At 44.6% G+C, this 22,727-nt stretch overlaps 1 protein-coding gene across 1 annotated transcript in view; it reads left to right on the top strand.

Annotated features, from left to right (window-relative positions):
• Positions 1-22,727, top strand: part of UBASH3B (ubiquitin associated and SH3 domain containing B) — a 116,505-nt gene that overhangs the window by 57,877 nt on the left and 35,901 nt on the right. Inside the window, exons 2-6 of the mRNA XM_019509903.1 lie at positions 10,112-10,165; positions 10,985-11,171; positions 11,951-12,149; positions 15,168-15,337; positions 16,638-16,846. Coding sequence (XP_019365448.1) covers positions 10,112-10,165; positions 10,985-11,171; positions 11,951-12,149; positions 15,168-15,337; positions 16,638-16,846 — 819 coding nt within the window. The remainder of the gene's footprint in view (positions 1-10,111; positions 10,166-10,984; positions 11,172-11,950; positions 12,150-15,167; positions 15,338-16,637; positions 16,847-22,727) is intronic.

Raw genomic sequence — 22,727 nt, 5'->3', positions numbered from 1 at the left:
AAAAAAAAAAAAAAAAAAAAAAATCATCCCAAGGCTGGGTTGCCAGAAAAGAACATCTTTAATTATTATAACTACAGATTCAGAGTATGAACAGTTTGCTTCCTGATTACGTTCCTGATGGGGTTTCCAATTTCCCTGTCATTTGGCTTTGGTTTTAAAGAGTTGGTTTTGAGATATACGGCAACTACTGCTCAAGGGAGGAGAAAGAAAACTGAATCCTATCATGTTGTCATGTGTAATATATATATCTTCGACCTGAGGGATGTGGCACAGTTTGAAATCTTGCAGTTTTCTGCGTTCACTAGAGAGTTTCCATAGTTCAGAAAATGTCTGGGGTTTTTAAAAACCAATGACCTGTCTGTAACATTCACTGACCTAAATTAAGAGTATCTGGTCAAATTCTATGCGTGTTTGTAAGTGGGTTTCATAATTTAGCAGAAAATGCTCCACTAGCCGTGTCAGTTTTGTAGCTGCTATGAGTATAATTTGGCTCAATACTAAGGAGGATTTTATGTCCCATGTTTTAGGTCCAAAGCAGAAGAGAAAGTTAGGGTAATATTCACAGGATGGATCTGAAGCTCACTGAAAGGAAAGAAATGTGCTTGCGTGGCTAAATGGTACGTTACAGAGCAGGGGTTTCTTGCCTGCAAAAAAACCCTATGTAGTTTAGTTTTTAAAATCTATGCTGAATTACACACCCCCACCAGACAGGGACTGAATCCCAGGGATTTCTTCATTCACAAGTTCTGTTTCTAGAGGTTCAGTCATCCAGTCGAGCAACAGAAACAGTCATATCGTTTAGGTCACCGATCCCACGGACTGGATCCTGAATATTAAACACTCAGAGAAATACCCTCTTCAGAATATTTACCATAAAAAGCCCTTCACATCCAGATACGTTTGTTGAAAGACCAGTGATAAATTATAGAATATTTGGCCGTTTTTCCTAATAAGTAAGCAAGGACCTAGAATGTCTGAAAGAATTGGGGACAGGCATGTACTTTCAATAGGGGTCAGGACTTGCCATGGATGCTTACAAATGGGTCCTTGTACAGAAAAGGTCGAGAGCCATTGTTCTAGAATACCAAAATGACTGGTATGATGACATTTCAGATAAATCTTTCTTTTATCCCACCACTAACGGAATAATTAAACTAGCTATTGGCAGTAGTAGGCTTTTATCAAGTAGGTCAGTGATTCTCACCCAGGGTGCAGTGATCTGGTGTGCCTTGAGATCCCTTCAAAGATGCTGTAGGGTGGCACTCAGTGTTAGCACTGTTGTGTGCAAACATGATTCACAAGATAAACCTGAAGATTTCAAATAGGAATCCGCAGTGTTAAAAACATTCTCACCTGTTGTAGGCTTTCCAAGTTCTTTGCAACAAAAGAATTGCTCTATTTTTCTATAGTCAAAAAATTAGTGAAAACTAAGTTGGAATTTTCCTAGGGCCACCTCGAGTCTAAGGAGGGGTGGCCTCAAATATAGAAAGGTTGAGAACCACTGAACTAGGTGGACCAGCCACTAGGGAGATACTACGTATTGTTCACCAGCACGCTCCAATTTATCAGCCTGCCGTGCTGGCTAGCTTCGAACTAAACTCAACATTGAAAGAACCAGATTTTTCCATCATGTTTAATGCCATTTGCAGCAACACTTGATTTATATAGCTAAATATTTTATGGACCAGAGATTTAGGGGCTACTTAAAATGATGAATTCATCCCTCTAAGGAGTTTTGTTACGGATAAGACGTTTGTATAGGCATAAGGCACATAATAAAAGAGATTTTAGTCTCCACCTCCCTGCCCAGGACTGATGGTGACTGTACTCATTCACAAATCCCTCAGTGCATGTACACAACGCTGACTTATTGTGGCTAAAGTCAGAGATAGAGAATGTAGGTAGCATTTTTTTTTTTGCTTTTATGTGCATAGGCATGTACACATACAGGTATACAGACTAAATTCTCTTTTACAAAAAAGCAGAAGTTACTGTCGCTGAGAACAGAATTTGACCTGCTGAGAACACAGAGAGGAAGAAATGCAGGTAGCTCTAGAAAGCATCTAGAGGATGACTTAATACATACCAAATATCATTTTTAGATGGCCTCCAGCCAGCCTGGAATACTGGGCCCAAATCCCTTCGGTTGACCCAGACCCAGAGAATTTTTTCCCCAGAGTTCCCTGCAGTTTAATATATGTTGGCAGTGGGAAGGAGGATCTGCAGGATAAGAGAGTAAGAGAAAAAGTCTGCACTATTCCACATATACAGAAAAGGCCAGATCAGGGAAGAGGAGAAGGCATGTGTACATTTGCCTTGGTGTTACTATAATGAAGTCCATGGGTTAAACCAGTGGTTCTCAACCTTTTTGGACTCGCTCAAGGCCCCCCTCCATAGCTTTGTGGATTGAATGGCACACAATGTCAAGAAGTATTTTATAAATTAGAGTGCTTATTTCCTTGCAGAGAGGCCAGACAGTGGGGGACTGACCAGGCAGGGACAAGCTTGAGCCTGCCTGTATCTCTCTTCCCACCTCACTTATCTCCTCCTACTTCATGACACTTCTCAAAGGAGCTGGCAGCACCACTGGGTGCCTTGGCATGTTGGTTGAACGTCACTGAGTTAGACACAGCGTTCGAGATCTTTACTAGATCAAAGTCAGAGTGCTCAGCACTGTGCAGGATTGACAAGAAAAACAAGAGGGAGATGGGAAAGATTATTACAGAAGAGCATAAGCGGATTTGAAAAGAGTTGAGACGCATGCGTGGAGGACAGCCCCACCAGGGGCTATTAAATACAAGAGTTAGGGCTATAAGCTGCTGATGGTGGCTTGGTGGGCACAACAGGGGATGCATAACTCTTCACGTGCCCTGTTTCTTGTATACTTCAAAACCCCCTGCTTTTAACTCCATATTCGGTGTGAGGGGGTTTTATCCCTCTGGTACAAGCATCAACTGTATCTTTTCCAATTTAGTTACCAATCTGTTTAGTTTGTGTATTCCCTTTGCTTACTAGTTTCAAGTCAAGCACCACTGAATTAAATGTTCTCCAGTTGTCCTTGACATGTCCAAAGCATTTCAGCTCTGGTGCTCGTACTCTGTTCCTCCGCTCAGGGTATTTTCTTAGTCAATTTTGTTCCTAGTCCCATGTGTTGTTCATTAATCACTCAGAGCCAAGGAGCCCAACAAACTAGTTTCATTTTCTGCTCCTGCCTGGGTCTTTTATAGCATAACAATTGGTCTCAAGGGGTTGTCTATAGCAGAGCCTATTGAAAGGTACAGTTTCCCACACACCGAGAAATTAACTGGCCACCCTGAGGGTGCTCGAGGAATCTGCGCCACAGTCAGAAATCAAACGCCAGTCTCCTGCATTATTGACCAGCTTCTTCTCTTATTCCTGCTTAGTGACCAGCTTATTCTCTCTCTAGATCTAAACTGCCGAAATTTTGCATATTGTTCTTTTCTGGCTCAGAACTATAGATGTTTTTATTCTCCCAAATGCAAATCAGGCAGGCTGCTTCTTCCACTGATAAAGGTGCATTGCTATTCCCCAAAAGCAATTTTACCTCCTCCTGGCCCCCGCCCTGTCTGTCTTGTTATTGTGCAAGTTGTTTTATGAATTAGAAGAGGGCTCTTTCTCTACATATGTGTGTTAGCTGCACGTACATTAGCCTGGCCTGTATCACTGACAGCAAATGCACATTTTTATTTTTTTGTAACCGGGTTACTGCGTGAAAGCCGAGCAATTACTGAGAAAAGATTTTACATGGTGCTACCGAGACTGAAGGTTCTTTTTATGGTTAGTGCATCATTCCCCATTACAGTCATTTCCTCTGAAGTAAATGGGTTTTTGCCATTATGCTTTATGTTTATTGATATGTATTTCCAAGCTGAATTGACGTTCCCCTGTTACTATTTTCTCCCTACGAAAATTGCAGGAAGCCAGAATCCTTCAATAGTAATGAGTTAAGCTGAATAGGATGCCAGGCTATCTGCTTTTCCATTAAGCTGCTGTGGGTTAAAATGGGCATAGCACGCTGTTTACTTAGCAGGTATTCCTGGGCATTTATTCAGCTTCTGCTGTAGCATCTTGCAAAATAAGGGTGCAAGTGTTTGGCTGTCAGACTTCCTAGTTGCCTCGAGGTCTGGTTTGACTAGTGATTCAGAAGGGAGTGCTCTTCCTTCTGTCTTGCAATTGAAAAAAACTACTGCAGTGATGTTTTAAGGTGTAGCCTGCTGTCGGAGAGTCCACAGATCTGATGGCTTGTGAAGCTTAAATTGCATGGCACATTCAGAAAAAAATCCAGCTCCTCTTCACTGTCTTCTCATGACTTGTATTTCATTGCCACACACTGCTAAGCAGATACCCGTATTTCATTGTAGAGGTGGCTGCATTTCAGTGGCGAATGAAATGACTTCTTGTGTTCAGTTGCTTAAGAACCAGATGGCTCAAAGGATCAGGAATGCTAAATGAAGCCTTTCACACCTAGGTCTGTGGCCTGAATCTACACACAGCTGGCAGCGATCAGGAACTGTTACCGTTTAATGACTGCTTGGTGGCCTCTGAGAAATGAGTTCATTTCAGTCTGTTTCCTTCCTTAAGGTATCCCGATCACAAAACCAGCCGTTGCATCCAGAGCCAACAGTATCAATCCTGTGTGCCTCAAGTTAAGCGTTCAAGTCCCAAGTCACCTAATTAAGTGACCCAATTTTCAAAGAGGGGCTGCATGCCATCTACCAGCTTCCACACTGTTTAGGGCATTTGTTTAGATGATGGAAAAGTAACACAGCTGCATAACCAGAAGCATCCAGATGTGAAAATACTGACCTCCCAGAGACTGAACATCCCAGATAACAGTCCCTTCCATACTAGGGCTGATGCACACTGAACGGGGCAATAGGGGGAAATTCTTCACTCTTTATATCATGCCTAAACAGACATGCCTTCTGCACTCCTGTCTTTTCCCAGTGGTAAATACATGATAAAGAAAACACCCTCTCTGCTCTAAATCCTGTGATAAAAATACGCCTTTGCTTCTGTATTATCTTGTATTTCCCCATAATAAAAATTAAAATGGGGAGGGGGGCAATGTTTATACTGCCTGAAAAAACTGAATGGGGAACAGGCACCTTTTGAAGTAGCTCATAAACAAGAATACGTTTCTCGCAGCCTGATGTTTTCCTAACGCCCTTTGAGATCCCTTGAGTACAAAAGGCACCGGGGAGAGAGCTGCAATCAATTCCAACAGAGCAGTATTTGTGCTATTGGTTCCAAGAAAACATAGATTCATTAAAAGAACAAGTCAATGAGAGGTGGGTGGTAGCACCGTATGTCCTGCTACATTGTGCATGACTCCTTCAAAGATCTACTCTGGGGTCTGGAGAGAGTAAATAATGAGTGAGAGCCAGCTTGTCTGCCTTTGCTCTGCAATGGAGAAATTGCTCATTTCAAAGCAAGCGGGACTTTGCAGGGAGTAAATTTTTAATGTAAATGGCAATCCAGTACTGTGGAAACAAAAGAAATAGATGCATTAGCTGGTAGGGTCTGTGGTTTGAAGAACCGTGCCTCAGAAGCATTTTAAAGGGTATAAACAGTAGGGCTGTGAGAAATTTTGCCAAGTATTTCGTTTTGAAGCTGTTTTGACGTGTCTCGAGCTCGAAATAGCAAAATCTAAATGAAACAAAAAGCATCAAAACAGCTTCAAAACAAAATGAGGCCACTTGAAACGTTTTGAAAGTTTCGAAACGTTTCTAGTTTTGAAGCAGCCCAGTGGTGAGAGGCAGGGGAGAGCCAGGGCTGCGCTCTGAGCGGCTCTGCAGCCCCATCTAGCTCAGCCTAATAGGGAGCTCTGCCCGCCTCCCGCCCGTTCCGTGGGGCCGGCCGAGGCAACTGGAACGCAGCCCGGCGGCGGGAGGTGAGCAGAGCTGGACCTGCGATCCACCTCCTGCCATTGGGCTGAGCGCCACGGAGCCCAGTGCTGGGTGCAGGCTGTGCCCAGCGCTGGTCCCAGGCAGGAGCTGCAGCTTCCTGTCATCCGGTGCAGATCCAGGGGCCCGCAGCCCTGGGAGGAGTCCGGCACAGCCCCGCAGGCCCCCGGATCTGAATGCCGGATGACAGGAGGCTGCCGCTACTAGCCAATTTTGCTTTCAAGACTTTGAGGTGCAGTTTCCAAGAAACCTCTGCGCTTATCTCCTTGAAACTTGGCAGGCTTCATGCCTGCAGAAGGGGCTACCATCCCTACACTTTGCATCCAAATCAGGCAACAAATGACAACATTTTTATGCATTTTCATGATTCCCCATTATAGCCTATGGGCAAAATGAGTCGAAACAGTGAAACAGTTTGAACTAAACGAAACAGGACAGTGCTTTGAAATGAAACGAAACAATGAAACTAAACACTGTCCCTGCAAAACGGACCTCATGAAACAATGGTGTTTCACACAGCCCTAGTAAACAATCAAGGAGAAAAGGGAGGGAAGCTGTTTAGGACAGCCAGCGGCGGTATAACTAGAGTGGATGAAACAAAAATCGAGGGCTAGAAACCTGGTTAATAGAAAGGATCAGAGAGTTGTGGACGTACAGCAGTTTTCACCACCTGTGGCTCTACCCCCTCACTCCCAACTCCAGCCGTGCATCCAGAGACCTCAGATTGTAGATTTCTTTTCCAAAGAAAACTGGACACTTCAGTGTCTCAGTCATGTGCAGCCATATTAAACAAAGCACGCCCAGGTAGACCTGCCAGTCTAGCAGGCAAGGCTCATCCTTCCAGAAGCCAGGTGCTGGGAATGCCACAGCAGTTGTCTGTCAGCAACAGGACTTGGAAGCGTTTTCCCAATCACACGTTTGCAACCCTGCCGTTTCTGTGCCACCATCTTGCTCCTTCCTCTTCCTTTTTCAAAACAAGAGCATGTTTTTATGGGGAGGTTGGGAAAAGCTGGAATGCAGCTGAGTCAATGGCTTTATTCTCTCTCATTTGTACATGCCCATTCTAGCATGTGGGCAACACTCTGCACAGCTGAAGCACTTTCCCTGAATGGAGATTGGAGGCCTTTCAAAAATGCTCGCTAGGGGTAGATAGGGAAACCAGGCACGGCCAATTTATCACATAGTGTCATTGGCAGAACCAAGACTGAAAATTAGTGACTCCATTCACTTCCTCTAACCACCAAGATGAACCCACCCCAGAGCCACAAATAGAACCCAGGAGTCCTGACCCCAAACCCTTGACATTCATTTCAAGCCATTTTCTCCATCAAATCCAACTGTCCATACTCTCAGAGGAAAATGCATATAGTTCTTTCCTGACTTTCAGCTCAGTACACGATCATTCAGGCCTAAAGATGTCAGGAAGTTTTTGCTTTACGAGAAGCCATACCATAATAATGTACAATAGTTAAACTGAGGGTCATCTGAACACAGGCAGCAATTGAATAGATGTTCCTGTCTTTAGCCAAGTTTTTACAGAATACAGTTCTGTCCTACCATAGAATGAAATGGAAGCAGCTGCTTAAGCAAAATTAACATCTGGAAAATAATAGTGGTCATTGTCTGAGGCTTGTATTCCCTAAAGATGTGAAAGAGTGGTTACCTTCATCAGATGCTACAGCTGTGTCAGGATGTTTCTAGTGTGTGGTCCTGGGAGAGATGGCCCCATCTCCCTATGACCCTGAGTTTCAAATGCAAAGATGTTCTCCTGGAACTAGAGGTTTACATGTCTTTGTGAGACTGCTGCACTGAGTCCCAATGATGGGGTTACCTGGAGGCAGCCTTGGACAATGACATGGTCTCTGCTGCATGTGGTGCTTTTGGTAGGAACTCTGGTTTTGTGTCTCTGCTATTCAGACTTTTTCCTACCTGTGCTCTTTGATCTCCAGCTGTTGTGCAAAACACAGGAATCGCCATGCCGAATTGGACCAATGACCCATTCTGTCCAATACCCTGCCTCCAACAGCAGGCAACATCAGTGACTTCAGAGAAAGGCACCCTCCAGTAGGAAATTATGGATGCATTTCCTCCTGACTTACAATTGTGAAAAGTCAACTTATGCCTTGATACACTAGAGCACTGCTTCTCAACCAGGGTGCCACAGCAATTTCCAATAGGAAACCATAGTGTTAAAGATAGTCTGCTCTGTTGTGGTCTTTCTGAGTTCTTTGCAACAGAAGAATTATTCTCTTATTTTTATCTTGTCAAAAAACAAGTGAAGACTCAGAGCTGACATTTTCCAAGGGGTGATTTGAACCTAGAAAGGTTGAGAACCACCACACTAGCGTGTCTCTCCTTTCCAAATCTAGTTATAATATTCACAATTATGTCAGCATCTCAACCTCAGTGATGTCTTGAAACAGCAAGTCCCAGAGCTTAATTGACCAGTCCAAAAATACCTGCATTTCCATACTTCATGTCCATCTGGGATTTTTTTTTTTGTTTTAAGAAAAAGGTGCATTAAATGCCAGTGGATTGTTTTGTTTCTGTATTTTCCTGACAGCTCAGGGAATGGAGCGATTTGGCTATGCATATATATTTAAAGTTTGTTAATTAAAAGAAAAAGGGAGAGGGATGGAGGCATAAGAGGAACAGCAGAGCACAGACAGTCAATTTACCAGGGACTGAATTATACCTAGCCATTTTTGAAGGCCCTTGCAGGCCAAACCCCTGTATTTCCTTTATGCCCCCTGGTGGTAGTTGGCTTCCTCTGCTCTTCTGGACACTAAATAAGATAATTGCACTTTTTATAGCCAACCTTTTGATTTTCTAGTTGAGCAAGCAACTGATAAGTAGGTCATTTTAAAACCCTAGTACCAACGGGTCTGAAATAAAAAGATGTCCCAGGATCACAAAGCACTCCAGGCCAAATGGTAAGAAAGCAGAGGTCAGTGTCCTCGTGCAGAAACCAATTTGGCAACAAAACTGGTTTATTATTCTGTTGTAAGGATCTCTAATAAAGGGCATGTAGAATAAATCCAGATCCTATGCACCTTCTCCTCAATATCAGTACTGCTCTTAAAAGGTGTTGATTTGACATGTGTTATGCCAGAAGAGCAGCCAGGGGTTAAGCAGGAAGCAGGAAATCATTTTTGAAAGCAATGGAAACCATATTCCCCTGTGTTTATAAATAACGTGGTGCAGCCCTTTCACAACGAAAGCCTGGAGATGGAACACGTCTGCTCAGCAGGGGGTTCTTGAAAAGAGGAAATCTGTCCAAGCAGCTTTGCCTTCAAAATTCCTGAGTCAGACCCTTAAAAATCATGAGCTTGGCTAAAATCAGTGCTGAGATTTTTATTTTTATTTTTTCAAGTCCTTTTTTGCCGTCTTGTTTCTGGGAGAATTTGGGTTCTAGCTTTTTTCTAAAACCCAGAGGGCTATGAACATCCATTCTCACGTGACTCCAGGAGCCAGGGCATTATGGACCAGCTCACACAAGCGAGAGTCTTAGCAACACTGTGAATGGGTTTTCACAGTCGCACACTCAGTCCAGCACATTTCTGTCATTGCTCTCACCTCGCTGCCTTATGGAAGTCACTTTGCTTAACAGAATTCTCTTTTTTCGTGTTGCCGCTGCTGAGAATAAACCCGACACTCAACTGAGTTAGGACTAGAGTCTTGTTCCCTTCTTCTTGCCAGTTAGGATCTCTCTGGTGACAGGCTGCTGTTCAGAGGGCCGGAGTCGTCCCTTCTCTGGCAAGGACACAGCTCACCTGGAAGAAGGGAGTAGCCGTAGAAAGAGGGAAAACCTCCAGCCTGGGACCTGCTCCCCCTCGACAGACTGCTTTTATGGGGATGGCCCCTACCACTAGTACTGCAGGCCAGAGCATGGTGCAGGGAAAATAGACCATAGTACATAGTGAGGTGGCAGCAGTGCACTGAGTGAGTCCATGAGTAGGGATTACTTTAATCCACCCATGTTTTACTCTGCATGTAGAGCCACGGATTTTAGGAGGGGGTGGTATTCAGACACTATTCAGTGACAATTAAGGCAAAATCTGGCCCTCAGGCCTTGGCTCTGGTGTTAATGATAACTGCACCATTCACTTTGCAGAGCAGAGGTTACTAGTTCCATCTAATCCTGTTAAAACTAATAACAAAATATTCTTTTCCCCTCTCCTCAGGCAAAAAGCACTGGCATCCACAGGCGGAAGAAGCGTGCAAGCAGCATGCGACTGGTTGGTATGAAGTAATACACGTTAAAAAAAAAATTAAGTCAGTGGATAAGGTTTATTTTAAGTAGTTTGCCAACTGTAACATGAAATGTTTTCTATGGAAACTTTGTTACTTATTCATATCATGGTAGTGCCTGGAGGACACAAGCAGAGGCATAGCAGAGCAGCTCCATGCCCTGGGAAGTCGTGCAACTGATGCCAATCAATGATGTGATGAGCTGCCTCTGTGGTTGCAGCTGTTTGTATTGGGGGTGGGGCATGCAAAGGTAGCACCCAAGGCTGCTACCCCAGTTCCCTCCCCTGCCCTCCGTTACACTACTGGACACTAGCACAACTGGTGCACTATTTCACAAGGTGCCACAAAGACAGACACAGGTACTGCCCCAGGAGACCATGTAATCCCAGTCCCAGAAAGAAGTATTGCCTCTGCATTATGAAAGGGAGTTCAGGCACAGAAGTGAGTTTACACCCTAGATGCTTGGTGGGTAGTGACATTTTGGAGGCATCTCAATTTTGGGGTGCTGTCTTGAGAAAGCTTAAAAGCACCCAATTTGATCTTCAGTGCTGTGCACCTGTCCTTTAAATGGATTTTCAAGCTGGGCACCCAAAATCACTAATTGCTTTGAAAATCTAGAGCCAAGTGAAGGTTACATAGAGCCTCTGGCAGAACCAGGGAGCCCAAACAGGTCTCCTGCATCCCATTCCAATGTCTGCTTTCCTTGCTAATGGTACCTGGGCCATGGCATGGTTAAAGTGATCTCTTAAGCAAAGTTTCTGTCCTTCTGAAACAGCCATATCTTCTCATATCTCCCTTTCTCGCAGGTTGTTCTCTCATGTGGGTGACCCCTTTCTTGATGACCCCCTGCCTCGGGAGTACGTCCTCTACCTGCGTCCTACTGGCCCCTTGTCTCAGAAGCTTTCTGAATTCTGGCAGCAATCAAAGCAGATCTGTGGGAAGAACAAAGCTCACAATATCTTCCCACATATCACCCTTTGCCAATTCTTTATGGTAAGCCAGTGCTTCTTGTTACACTGACTTTTGTACCTTATTTGTCAGCTACCACTGCCCTGTTAAGGGAATACATAGCTTAACTTGCCTGAAGTCATTGCAAATGGCTTGGTATTTTTAAGAATCAAATGATTTCTCTAAATCACTCAATGCCTGATCCTATAAAGAAAAAACAAAAGCCTCTCTCCCTTAACAGAATAAGATCATGGGAATCCATTGAGGAATCTTATTTGCCCATGTTTGACTAGAGTAGTAGACAACGCCTTGAACTGGAGTCCTAAAAGATCCGGGACTCAGTTTAAAGCACTAATTAAGCCACCCAGTTCCCCCACTGAGGCAGAAAATAGCATTATCCACATTTTACATAAGAGAACCAAGGCACAAACAGGAATGTGTCTGGTCTGTGGCTACGCAGTAAGCCACTGGCATACCATGGGAGAGATGTAGAGTTTAGTATCTGTGTCCCTTGCACTAAATCACAGGCCAGCATCAGTGTCATCTAAATGACCTTCACATACATTTCTAATGGCATCACCATAGCATCTGCAGAAAAGTAATGAAACATCTTTAATTTTTATGAGACCACTAATGGGATGAGGTTGCCAGGTGCCAATGCTAATCTGTGAGCCATGTGACAAATTAACAGGAGAGCACACATGTTGGTGCTTGCATGAAGCTCAAGGGAATCTCCTTAAGGCCACTCTTCCTTCCCTGAGCTCATAACTTCAGGAATGAATTTTCTGTACCTAACAAAACATCTGTCCTGAATTTCTTGGCAGTGTGAAGACAGCAAGGTCGATGCACTCACTGAAGCCTTGCAGGCCACCGTGATGCGATGGAAATGCAAGTTCCCCACTCCTCTGCCTTTGGAGCTCTACACATCTTCAAACTTCATTGGGCTTTTTGTCAAGGAGGAGAGTGCTGAGATCCTCAAGAAGTTTGCTGCAGACTTTGCTGCAGAAGCTGCGACTAAAGCAGGTGAGTAGCCAGGATATATCAAAGACTGTTACTAGAGGTTTGACCATCAAAGCTCCATTAGTGCTCAGTGTTCCTAGTATGTCCTGGTAAAGTGCATCTGCTTTGCTGTTCAAATCTTCTAAGTAGATTCCGATTCATTAATTACTTTACAACCCATCAGAAGGTATCAAGTGCTAAAAATATTAGCATCCCAGTTTGAAGGGTTGGGTAGGGAAGAGAGACTGACCCATTTACCCCAAAAGTAGTCTTTCTTAGTCAAGCACAAGGCACTTTCATGGAGGGGCTTGGAAACAACTTTCCTTGCAACTGCCTGAGCAGTATCCCCTCCGAGCCAGAACCTGATTTCAGATTATGTCATCCGAAGTCACCATGTAAGGAACTGGCCCTCAGGACGTGCCTCTCTGTGTGGCACCTTTTTATTTGCACTAAATTCAGCCCTATCATTCCAAAAGATATTCTTCTCTTATAATGAATTTCATTCCCCATCTGTTAAGATATATCATTTATGCCAGGAAAGAGTTTGGTCACGAAGGCTGCCCTTTTAAATTACCAGTATGTGACACACATTAGTCTTTGCCCAATGAATAGCTATAATTTAAGATGCCAAAAACTACGACGCATACATCTTATTAAAATCCTCACTTATTCCATAATGGCTGTCTCAAAGTGCATCCTTTTTACTGGATAGCACTAGCCATCACAGTTGGTATACATGATATTTTATATAGTGACGAGCCAAAGGATACAGTACTGGTTTAACGAAAGGTATTAAGACATAGTAGGATAGTGTCCTACCTGGGGAAGGAAGGTGGATATTTTGCCTTCCTTTGTGGCATTCAGCTTTGGCTCGCATAATTTAGGATGCCTTCCTCCATGGCCTATTTGCTCTCTGACTCGTGTTCTTCAGTCCCTCAGGAAGCATTTTCAGAAGCAAACGTTTTGATGCTGCCTAGAAATAACACTCACAGAAATGGGATCCGATTTTTAAATAAGAGCGTCCGGGACAAAAGACCCAAGAGAGGAGCACCCTGCAGAGTGCCGTGTTTTTTAATGCTTCTTCATAGAGTCTACTGTCTTCAGTTTAAAGAGCACATCACACTTGCTCTGCAGTGTTATCTGCTGAAAGGGAAGCTGACATTTAGTGGTTCTTTAACCTTTCAGACAGGCGCTTTGTCTATGAGGCTTAGCATTTCCTGCCTGGCATACCACCTCAAGCTACTCTGACACAAAACTTTCCCCATCAATAATTGAGAGACCGTTGACTTTTCCTTACTAAATTTCTGTCAGAAAGGCCTACAAGAGCTTTGTAAAGAGCTTCACCACAAGTAGAAGGAAACCCCACCACCCCTGCTGCATCCTTCTAGCAAATTTACCACCTCAGGTTGTGAAGTAGGTTCCCTGGCCTGCTCACCTCCTTTTTCATCACTTAGATAGTACAAAGGATTGAAAGTCTATCTTCAGTCCTCTAGTCTCATGGCTCATGGGAGTGACCAACAGACAGAGCAGCAGTCAAACCAATTCCTTTATCTCCTGGTGCAGGGAACAGGACAGGCAGAGCATGCTCTCACAATCCCGCATTGCTGTGTGTGTGGTCCCCAGGGAGTGCCACTTGGCTGCATCTGAACAGCTCCAAAGCCAGAGAAAAGTTTCAGAGAACTCTCTCTGCTCCCTAATGAGCTCCCACCCACCCACATCCCAGCTGCAGCCAGCTGGTTGCAGCAACATATATAGCCTTAGATGTTCATAGGCTTACACCTGCATTAAAATGCATCAAAATAATGGTTTCATACACATAAGGATATTATAACCTCCGAGTCCATGGAAGATTTTGCTGCCAGTCTGGCTCTCCACAATGCCAGGTAGAACAGACAAGTCCATATCCACAACTGACATTTCTGTGCTGTAGTTAAATGCACGCAGGCTATCTTGACTCCCCAGCAGTTTCACTTGATAGTGACCTAGAAGCACTCTCAGTCCTCAAAACAGGGAGGAAGTGGCCTTTAGCTTCAAACACCTATTTTTCTAAATATGTTCAGAGGCTGACGGCCTGTTCTCAGAGTCCGGTGAGAAGAAAATAGCACAATCTCTCACAGGAGTCTGTTGCCATGAACTTAGTCCCTGATGAAGCCAAATACACCCCAATCTAAGTTTTAAAGATGACCAAAATAGTACACTGCCAGCCTACAGAGACACTTGCATGCAGTTCCCCAGGACCAGGAGGAAACAGTTTTAACGGGGGCAAAAAAACACAGTCTGATTTTCAAAGGTACCGAATAAGTCACAAAAAAAAATTACTTCTGGCATATTCCCTGGACCACTGAAAATACAACAACAGTAATCTCAATGTGAGTTTGTAGGCATACCTCATTTTGGAAAAATCAGGCCAATGCCAGACAGGGGGCACACGTAGTTGCTTATTTCTGAGAGCTCTTCATCTCTTAATATAGGGAAAATGTTACCCTTTAGCTAGAAAATGATATTTTCCAAAGCACCTTGCAAAACCAAGAGGAGTTTAAAACTACAGTAGCTGCCTAATCCCAATCAACCTCCTGAGTTTTCTGACTCCCAAAAAACTGTGTTTTAGAAGTATGGCAAGTGGCAGTGACTTGGCCATGAAACAGGAACAAAACGGGGACCTTCAGCATAGATGCTGGAGCCTCTTTTGAATCAACAGACTAGTAACTTTATAGCTGGGGGCTGTAGGAGTTCCTGCCTGCAGTGGCTCAAGGCCAGAGCACCTACCACGCTGAACAAATCCAAGTTGACATAAGGTTTTATAAGGCACCCCTGTCTTCACTACTACCCATTGCTTCTCTAATCTAAATCTTAAGGGTCAGACTGAGGCAAGTGGTGCATTAGTAATGCAGAGAGATGTTTTCCTTTGCTAACTTTTAAGTTTGGCCAAATGCCCTGTGTTGGGAAGCCGAGTGCTTTAATGCCTTTGAAACGGGGGAGGGACACTGCTGTTTATCTTAAGAGTTGTTCACTGTTGACCTGATTTTTTTTGTCTTATTCCAGATGTACATGTGGAGCCCCATAAGAAACAGCTGCATGTGACATTGGCCTATCACTTCCAAGCAAGCCACTTGCCCACTCTGGAGAAATTAGCACAGAACATTGATGTCAAGCTAGGATGCGACTGGGTTGCTGCAATATTCTCCAGAGATATAAGATTCGTTAATCATGAGGTAATTGTTGGCCTTATCCTAAATCAACCAGAATAGCAGGATCTTTTTTTCATTTTATTGTGTAGCACTTAGAAGATCCAAACAGATCAGGGCACCGTGGTGCTTGGTGCTGTGCAAACACATAGTCCTGCACAAAGGATTTTACAGAGATTCAGCAGTTTACTCAAATTCTGGCAGGGCAGAGTCAAACCCAAATCGTGAGTCCCAGGCCAGTACCCCTTCAGTCCTCTTTGTTCTTATTGACAAACCAGCATTTAATCATGTCCATATTTATCAAATACATTACATATGTCTGTCTAGATGGCCTATATTATTATATATACACACACACGTACACACACACACTAGGTACTTATATAGCCTCTAAAAGCACAATACCATACATAAAAACATATGCACACCTTGTGCATCCATGCACACACATGCATGAGCAAGTAAATAGGAAAGTGTGTTCGTCACGGTGCCTGTTAGAAGTAGAATTATAATTACTCACTAATTCTCCACCCACCTTAAAACCTGACCCTGCTCATCTTAAGAAATAATTAAGAAACAAGATGATCCGAGCAGCACAGTTCTCATCACCTTTGCATTCGTTTCCTCCCTGCACCTGTGAACAGTTCTGAGAATGGCATAACGTGTTTCAATTTGCTAGCCCAGTGGTGACAAAGCATTGCTGCTCCACTTTCAAAGCCAAGGGGCTGCAGAAAGGAATGCTCTTTCAGCTAAAACAAAAGCAAACATACAGAAGATGATCACCGGGAGTCTGAAATGTGTGAACATCTAGTTCTTCATCCAGTACTATGCTTAAGCACGTGCTTAATTTTTCAAGTAGGAAGAGGTCTGTTCAAGCAGTAGGATGCCTAAAGATAAGCAGGTGCTTAAGTGTTTCACTGAATGAGGGTGAAAAGAAGGGGAAAACCCTTAGGGTGCCCCAATGTGGAATATGACTAAGAGCCAAGAGAAGAAACGGGGAAATAGTTTGAAGACCAAGATGAGTTTCTCAACAGACAGATCTGAATGTTTTCCCCAGAATAACAGCCTCTTAGCTACAGACATTTACAGCTGAACTGGACAAAGCAGTAGACCATGCCACATAAGGAGCTGTCTTGCAGCATTCAGTAAGTGGGATATGTTTGTGTCATAAGATTTGCCATTTATAATGTCTATCCTTCATTTCTGTAACCTCATTTTTAACTCCTGTAGACAGTGGTGAACAGGGGAAGGGGTGATGAGGAGCTGGTCTTTCTGCATTGCCAAAGAAATCTGCATGTCTTATGTGCTCTCTGCTCTCCTTCCCCAGACGCTGCAAGTGATCTACCCCTACACCCCGCAGAATGACGATGAGCTCGAGCTGGTACCAGGGGATTTTATTTTCATGTCCCCAGTGGAGCAAACTAGTACCAGCGAGGGCTGGATTTATGGCACTTCCCTAGCTACTGGCTGTTCTGGGCTACTGCCCGAGAATTACATCACCAAGGCAGATGAGTGCGGGACCTGGGTGTTTCACGGGTAAGCAACGCTCGGGCCAATTTCAGCTGCTGGCTCCAGGAAGTGATGACTGAATTCAGCTGCTGGGGTGCAGCAAGCAGTATAGAGCAAACAGGTATCACCTAGTCAGGCCAAGAAGAAGGGCTGGGAACATACAAAAGCAATCTCAGGAAAGCAACTGGAGAAATCCATTTCTGACCCTGTGTTAGCCCAGAAGAGCCAGAAAGGTGAAGCTGACAAAACACAAAGACAGATGCTGACCGGTGAGATTTCCCCATTGAGAGAAACACAAGAAATGAAAGAGCAGAAAAGCACGAGAGGGCCTTTTCAGTTTTAATCAGATTGGATGTGGTTAGTAACAGATGTGCAGCCAATGACTTGTTTCCATGTGCAACTTTGAACCCCAGTGTCAAGGCAAATGATTGCTAATCTCTGCAAACAGACTCTGGCTTGAGAGGTCTGAATGCCCCGCAGCCCAAAGGCCCATACTGGTACAGACAAAGCTTCACCCATAGGTCATGTTTTACAGGTATCTGGGCTGTTGCTTGAGTCTGCACTTTTCTGAGTTGCTACCAAGCTTTCACTGCGAGACAAGTGCCACCAAAAGACAGTTTGTACATGTCAGTCAAATGGGACAGACTTCTAGGTACCACAAAGAATTTTACTAGCATCACCATCACTATAGTATTTCCACACCTCACAGCAGCAGCCTCAACATCCTCATAAGGGGAAAAACCGCCCTCTTTACTTAGACTTAGAGAAGTTAAGTGACTTGAACAAGGTCAATCACAGTATCTGTAGCAGAGGTCACAACCAAACCTAGATGGTCCACAGCACATTTCCAGGCCTTCACTGCAAGGCTATTCTTTTTTCCTAAAAGCATGCCAACCAAAGTGGATTTGTACTTTGTGTCATATTTTCCCCTTTGGGATAAACTATAGCAGGCTGCCCTATTTTATGCTACATTTTTCTTAAAGTGCCTGCCTGGGCCCATATGCCTTAAAATTTTATTGCGATAGTAATGAAGGGGAAGCAAAAACATTCACTAATTGCAGTAGCTCTGTCTCCAGGAAAGGGAAGAAAGGAAATGCCTGTTCCCCGATTACCATTAAAAACATAAATAATGAATCAGAGCATGCAATATAGAGCATTTATCAAAAACATGACTACATACCCGGAAACAGCCCGGTTTTACCCAGCAGATTCCCACAGTTCATATTAGATTACAAAATGCCATTTAGGAAACAAAAAGTAAACAGAGAACAAGTTAAGCTCAACTCCCAGGCTGCAGCCTATTGCAGTGTAACATGGTTGGGATTGTCATACTCACTGGAAAACCTCTAGACATTAAGACCTTTTGTATAGGTGCACAATCCCTATGTTTCATTGTTGTTAAGGAAGATGACTGTAGATAGAAATACTCACCAAGGTGCTGTGCTGGTGCCACTGGAGAAAAATGGCGATACAATTCACTGAGTTCAGATGCAGGTGCCAGGCTGTCAGAGATGCTCAGATGCAGGAAGACAGTTCACTTCTGTCACTGTTTAAAATGGGTGGCATAACTACGATACCTGGATTCCAGTTGGGAAATACAGGCAATTCTTGCAGTACTTGTTGCATCCCTGCAGATAAAAGTGATAACAACCATGAGTACATCCCTATGAATATATTTCACGATTCTACAGCAGATGCTGTCCCAAATGAATACCCAAAGTTCATCTTGTACATATGACTACTGAAATACAGCTCTCCAGGGTACAACCCCCAGCCACCGGAAGGTGGGTAATCTATACCACAAGGGCTTTTATACAACATATACAACCTGACTTTTTTAGGTCTCCTTGGAAAACATGCCTTCCTGCTCAACTAATATGGGAAAGTAAGACCTTGAAGAGGCTGATTCGGTTCAGCAAGGCATGCATGTTTGTCATGAGTTTTATTGAATGATTTCTTTCATGAAAGCACCTGAGAGCCCCCATGGACCTGAACTCCACTGTGCTATGCACTGTACAAACACAGAACAAAAGGATGGATCTTGTCCCAAAGAACTGACATTTCTCCGTGGAACCTCCTGAAGACCACGAGACCATCATGGAGGAGAGCCAGCTTGCCAAAGTACAGAGGGATCTTTTACAGGGGGTGGAGGGGGAGAAGTCCCTGCTTGCAGAGCTGAGCTGCATATGAGGAAGCTCCAGAGGTGAATCCTCCTCATTCAGTGGCTGGATGGTAATAGTGGAGCTGCTTCTTAGCTGCTAATTCCTCAAGATTTTCCACACCCCATGGGCCAGAGCCCCCTCAACCCTTTCATAATGCAGGTTTTCCCACCCATGCATACATGCCACAAGCAAACACCAGGCATGCCCAGGGGTAAAGAAAAGAGCAGCAGCGCTCCCTCTTTAAGGAGAATTATCGGTTGACTCCTGAATTGCTTCAGTGAACCAGAAGCAGACAGCAGGCCCAAGACCATTGCCAGATCCTCAGTGGATCCAGATCTTTAAGTATTTTACTAACCAATAACAAAGAGCTTCTACCATGCTTTACTCAATAGTGTCCACCCCCCACCCCAGTACTCTCAGGCTGGGCTAGCTAGCAGTGAATCTAGGCAATGCTCCAAAAAGAGAAGAGAGAAAAGAAATGCCTCCTGGAGGGGAACTGTCAGCATGATATTCCCTAAGCACCCATTTGTGCCTGTCACTTGGTGGACTTTTGAGTCAGAGTGAGAAGCTCTCCACCCTAAGCAGCAGTCTGAGGCTAAGGGGAAGTGGAAAGCCCAGCAAAGCGAGTTATGTGCATCACCTTCCCCAAGAGGAGCCACAGAAACCAGGCACTTGGCACTGTGTGCGCTTAAAGGGACAGCACAGTAGAAAACCACCTGTTATTTCTGTGGGCCCAGCACCACCTTTAGTAGAGCCTGCTAAGGCTGGAGGTTTTGGTCAGTGTGCGACTGGAGAGCTTTCTCTCCCCAGTAAGAGCAGAAATACTCTTCTTTCCTAGTCTCTTGTCTATGGAGCACTGCCTTAGCCACTGCATAGGTGCCTATTTCTGCTTCCTTTTTATAGGAAACCTTTATTTAAAGGTCAGGTCACTCCTGGCCTTGTTCAGTAAGCTCCAGGTTTGGCCCAGGGAATAAGGAAGGAAGGGATCCATAGTTTCATAGTTTCTAGGGTCGGGAGGGACCTGACCAGATCAGCAAGTCTGACCCCCTGCCCTGGGCAGGAACGAGTGCTGGGATCATAATACCCCAGCCACATATTATGATCCCAGCACTCATTCCTGCCCAGGGCAGGGGGTCAGACTTGATGATCTGGTCAGGTCCCTTCTGACCCTAGAAACTATGGATCCCTTCCTTATCCCCTGGGCCAAACCTGGAGCTTACTGAACGAGGCCAGGAGCAACCAAGACAGTAGTCGGTACTGCAGCATGTGGACCTCCATTGCTCCTTCCACTTCTAGACCCCCGTTCTGCAAGATGCAACATCTGGTGGATCCATTAGGCAGGTACATACTTCCTCCTCCTCTAACAAGTGTGGACATGAAAGAAACCCCCGTGCCTTCCACCTCCAGGTACACACACAGGTGCACTGTCCTCTTGACTCATGAAGGCCCATCCTTGAGTCCTGCCTTACAGAACTGCAGGAGCCTTCCATGACGATACAGGAAAAGTCATGTTTGCCTTCAAGGAAGTGGTGGACATGGCTGGCATTCACTTCATGGGGAAGGCAAGGAGCAGATCCTGTATCATTCAAAAGATATTTTTTCTGCACCAACATCCAAGCCAAAAAACCATAAGCCTTTGATGACAGCTTCCAAACAACAACCTGTGTGGGGAAGATGACTGTGTTGAAATGGCTCCAATGGTTTCTATTTTCCGGTAACAAGCAGAACGAGGGAGACACCAATGAAGTCATCTTGATGGCGCTTCTCCAACCACAGCAAGATATTTTAAGTCATTAAGCTTTCGCCTTGTTACTATTCTTACCCATTCCCAGCATCTGTGACTGGATACAATGATGTCTCCTGCCCTTTAAGCTGGGATATATGGAGAAAGAATTTCTAGGAAATGATGAAGCAGTTGCTCAAAGATGAAGGGAAAGGAGGAGACTAGACAAATCTATATCCTGTGTCCTGGGCCAGTGTCATCACATAACTATGACATGAACAAGGTAGTCTGATCTAAAAGCCACTGCTGGTGGCAATCTTTAGGAGTTGAGCTGAGGATATTCAAATCGTGCACTGCTGTCAATCCCAAAGGGGGTTGTCGTCTGCTGTCTTTCGGCAGTATAGCCATTGTGCTACTGAGAGGCTAAAGGCAAAAAGCTTAAGATTTGACCTGCACTTGGAAAGGGATCAGAGACATGAAACTCTGGTCCAAATCCATGAAACTCAGAGGCAATTTGCATATTCAAATCCAGGCTTTTGGGACAACGCATTGGTAGGACAGGCCACTTACAAAACTGAGTCTGAACTTAAACACACGCATAATGTGACTGTCCTGAGGGTATCCACAGAGCTTCTGTGCTCATGTTTAATTCCTCTTAAAGACCCACTAATGCTGTGCTGCATGCAATGAACTGGGTTGTACAGAAATTGTATGAAGTTGCTCCCTTTTCCCTGACCTCTTATCTGTCTGTCTCTCTGGCCCTAGACTGTGGGCTCCTCAAAGAAGGACAGTTCCTGGCGTGTTTTTTGAATGTGCCCAACTCCTGGGAGAACCAACTGTAACTAAAAACAAAAAGAAATAATCCTTGCCTTCACCTAGCCGGTTCTAGGGTGCTCAGAGCTGGGGGCATCTCCTTCAAGCATGAAGGATAGTGCAGGAGGTTCAAAAGGTGGTTCAGATGGTCCTCAAGACTGCACCCCATTACAGCCCCTCTGTGACTCCTTTTGCACATGACCAGTAGAGGTACCACTACCTTCCTGTGAGTTTAGGGGTGCTACAGTTGGTGCTATGACAACTCCCACCTCACACCCCACATTGCTCCCATTAAAAAGTTTCAGCTGAGCTTCTGCATGCAGTATGTCTGGAATGTGATACCGTTGTCCCATAGCTGCATTCAAACATCACAGCAGTAGGGGACATAGAGACTGACTTTTTTTTTTTTTTAAACTGGCAAGAAGAATAAGGTCCTGCAGAAGATCAACCTATTAACAAACACAGAACAACCTATTTTCTTTCATTGTCAGAGTCATTGGCATTACGTAAGCCTGAAAGACCCTTGGGAGATTCCATCCTAACGAGGAGCAAATTGAAAAACTTCTCCTGGTGCATCTAAGGCACTCAAAGTACAAAACAGAAGCAGCTATTTCAGTCAAAGCAGATGACCGCATATATTACAGGAATATACCCTGTAATGACTCAGCAAAGGTGGAGCAGTACAGTTAAATGTGTCACAATCCATCAAGGGTTAGTTGAGGCACTAACCGTCTGCCAGGAGTTATTCCTGAGGACTCTGGTCCAAATCCTGGAGCATCTGGTCAGGATGGCTTTCTCCAGAGCATACCAGAAGAGCCTTCTGGTATGCTCTGGAGAAAGAAGAAAACCATCTATTATGTCCCCCTGGCTATACTTAAAATGAAGCATTAGCCAGAACAAACAGCTACTGTGTCCAGTGCAGATGGGAACAACTATGGACAATAGTTGCATCCACAGATGCATCTTGAGCAGGTCCAAGGAGGTGATCCAGCTCTGGGCGCCGCACTTTAAGAGGGATGTGGACAGCATCGAGAGGGTCCAGAGGAGGGCCACTCGTATGATCAAGGGACAGCAGGGTAGGTCCTATGAGGAAAGGTTGCGGGACCTGAACCTGTTCAGCCTTCAAAAGAGAAGGCTGAGGGGGGATCTTGTGGCCTGTTATAAACTGGTTAGGGGGGAACAGCAGGCGCTGGGGGAGTCCCTGTTCCCC

Source organism: Gavialis gangeticus, unplaced genomic scaffold (assembly GCF_001723915.1).
Source record: "Gavialis gangeticus isolate Ggan-Ray unplaced genomic scaffold, GavGan_comp1, whole genome shotgun sequence".
In the NCBI taxonomy this organism is placed as follows: domain Eukaryota; kingdom Metazoa; phylum Chordata; order Crocodylia; family Gavialidae; genus Gavialis; species Gavialis gangeticus.
Note: the sequence above shows the minus strand (reverse complement) of the source record. Positions and strands in the feature narration are given on the sequence as shown.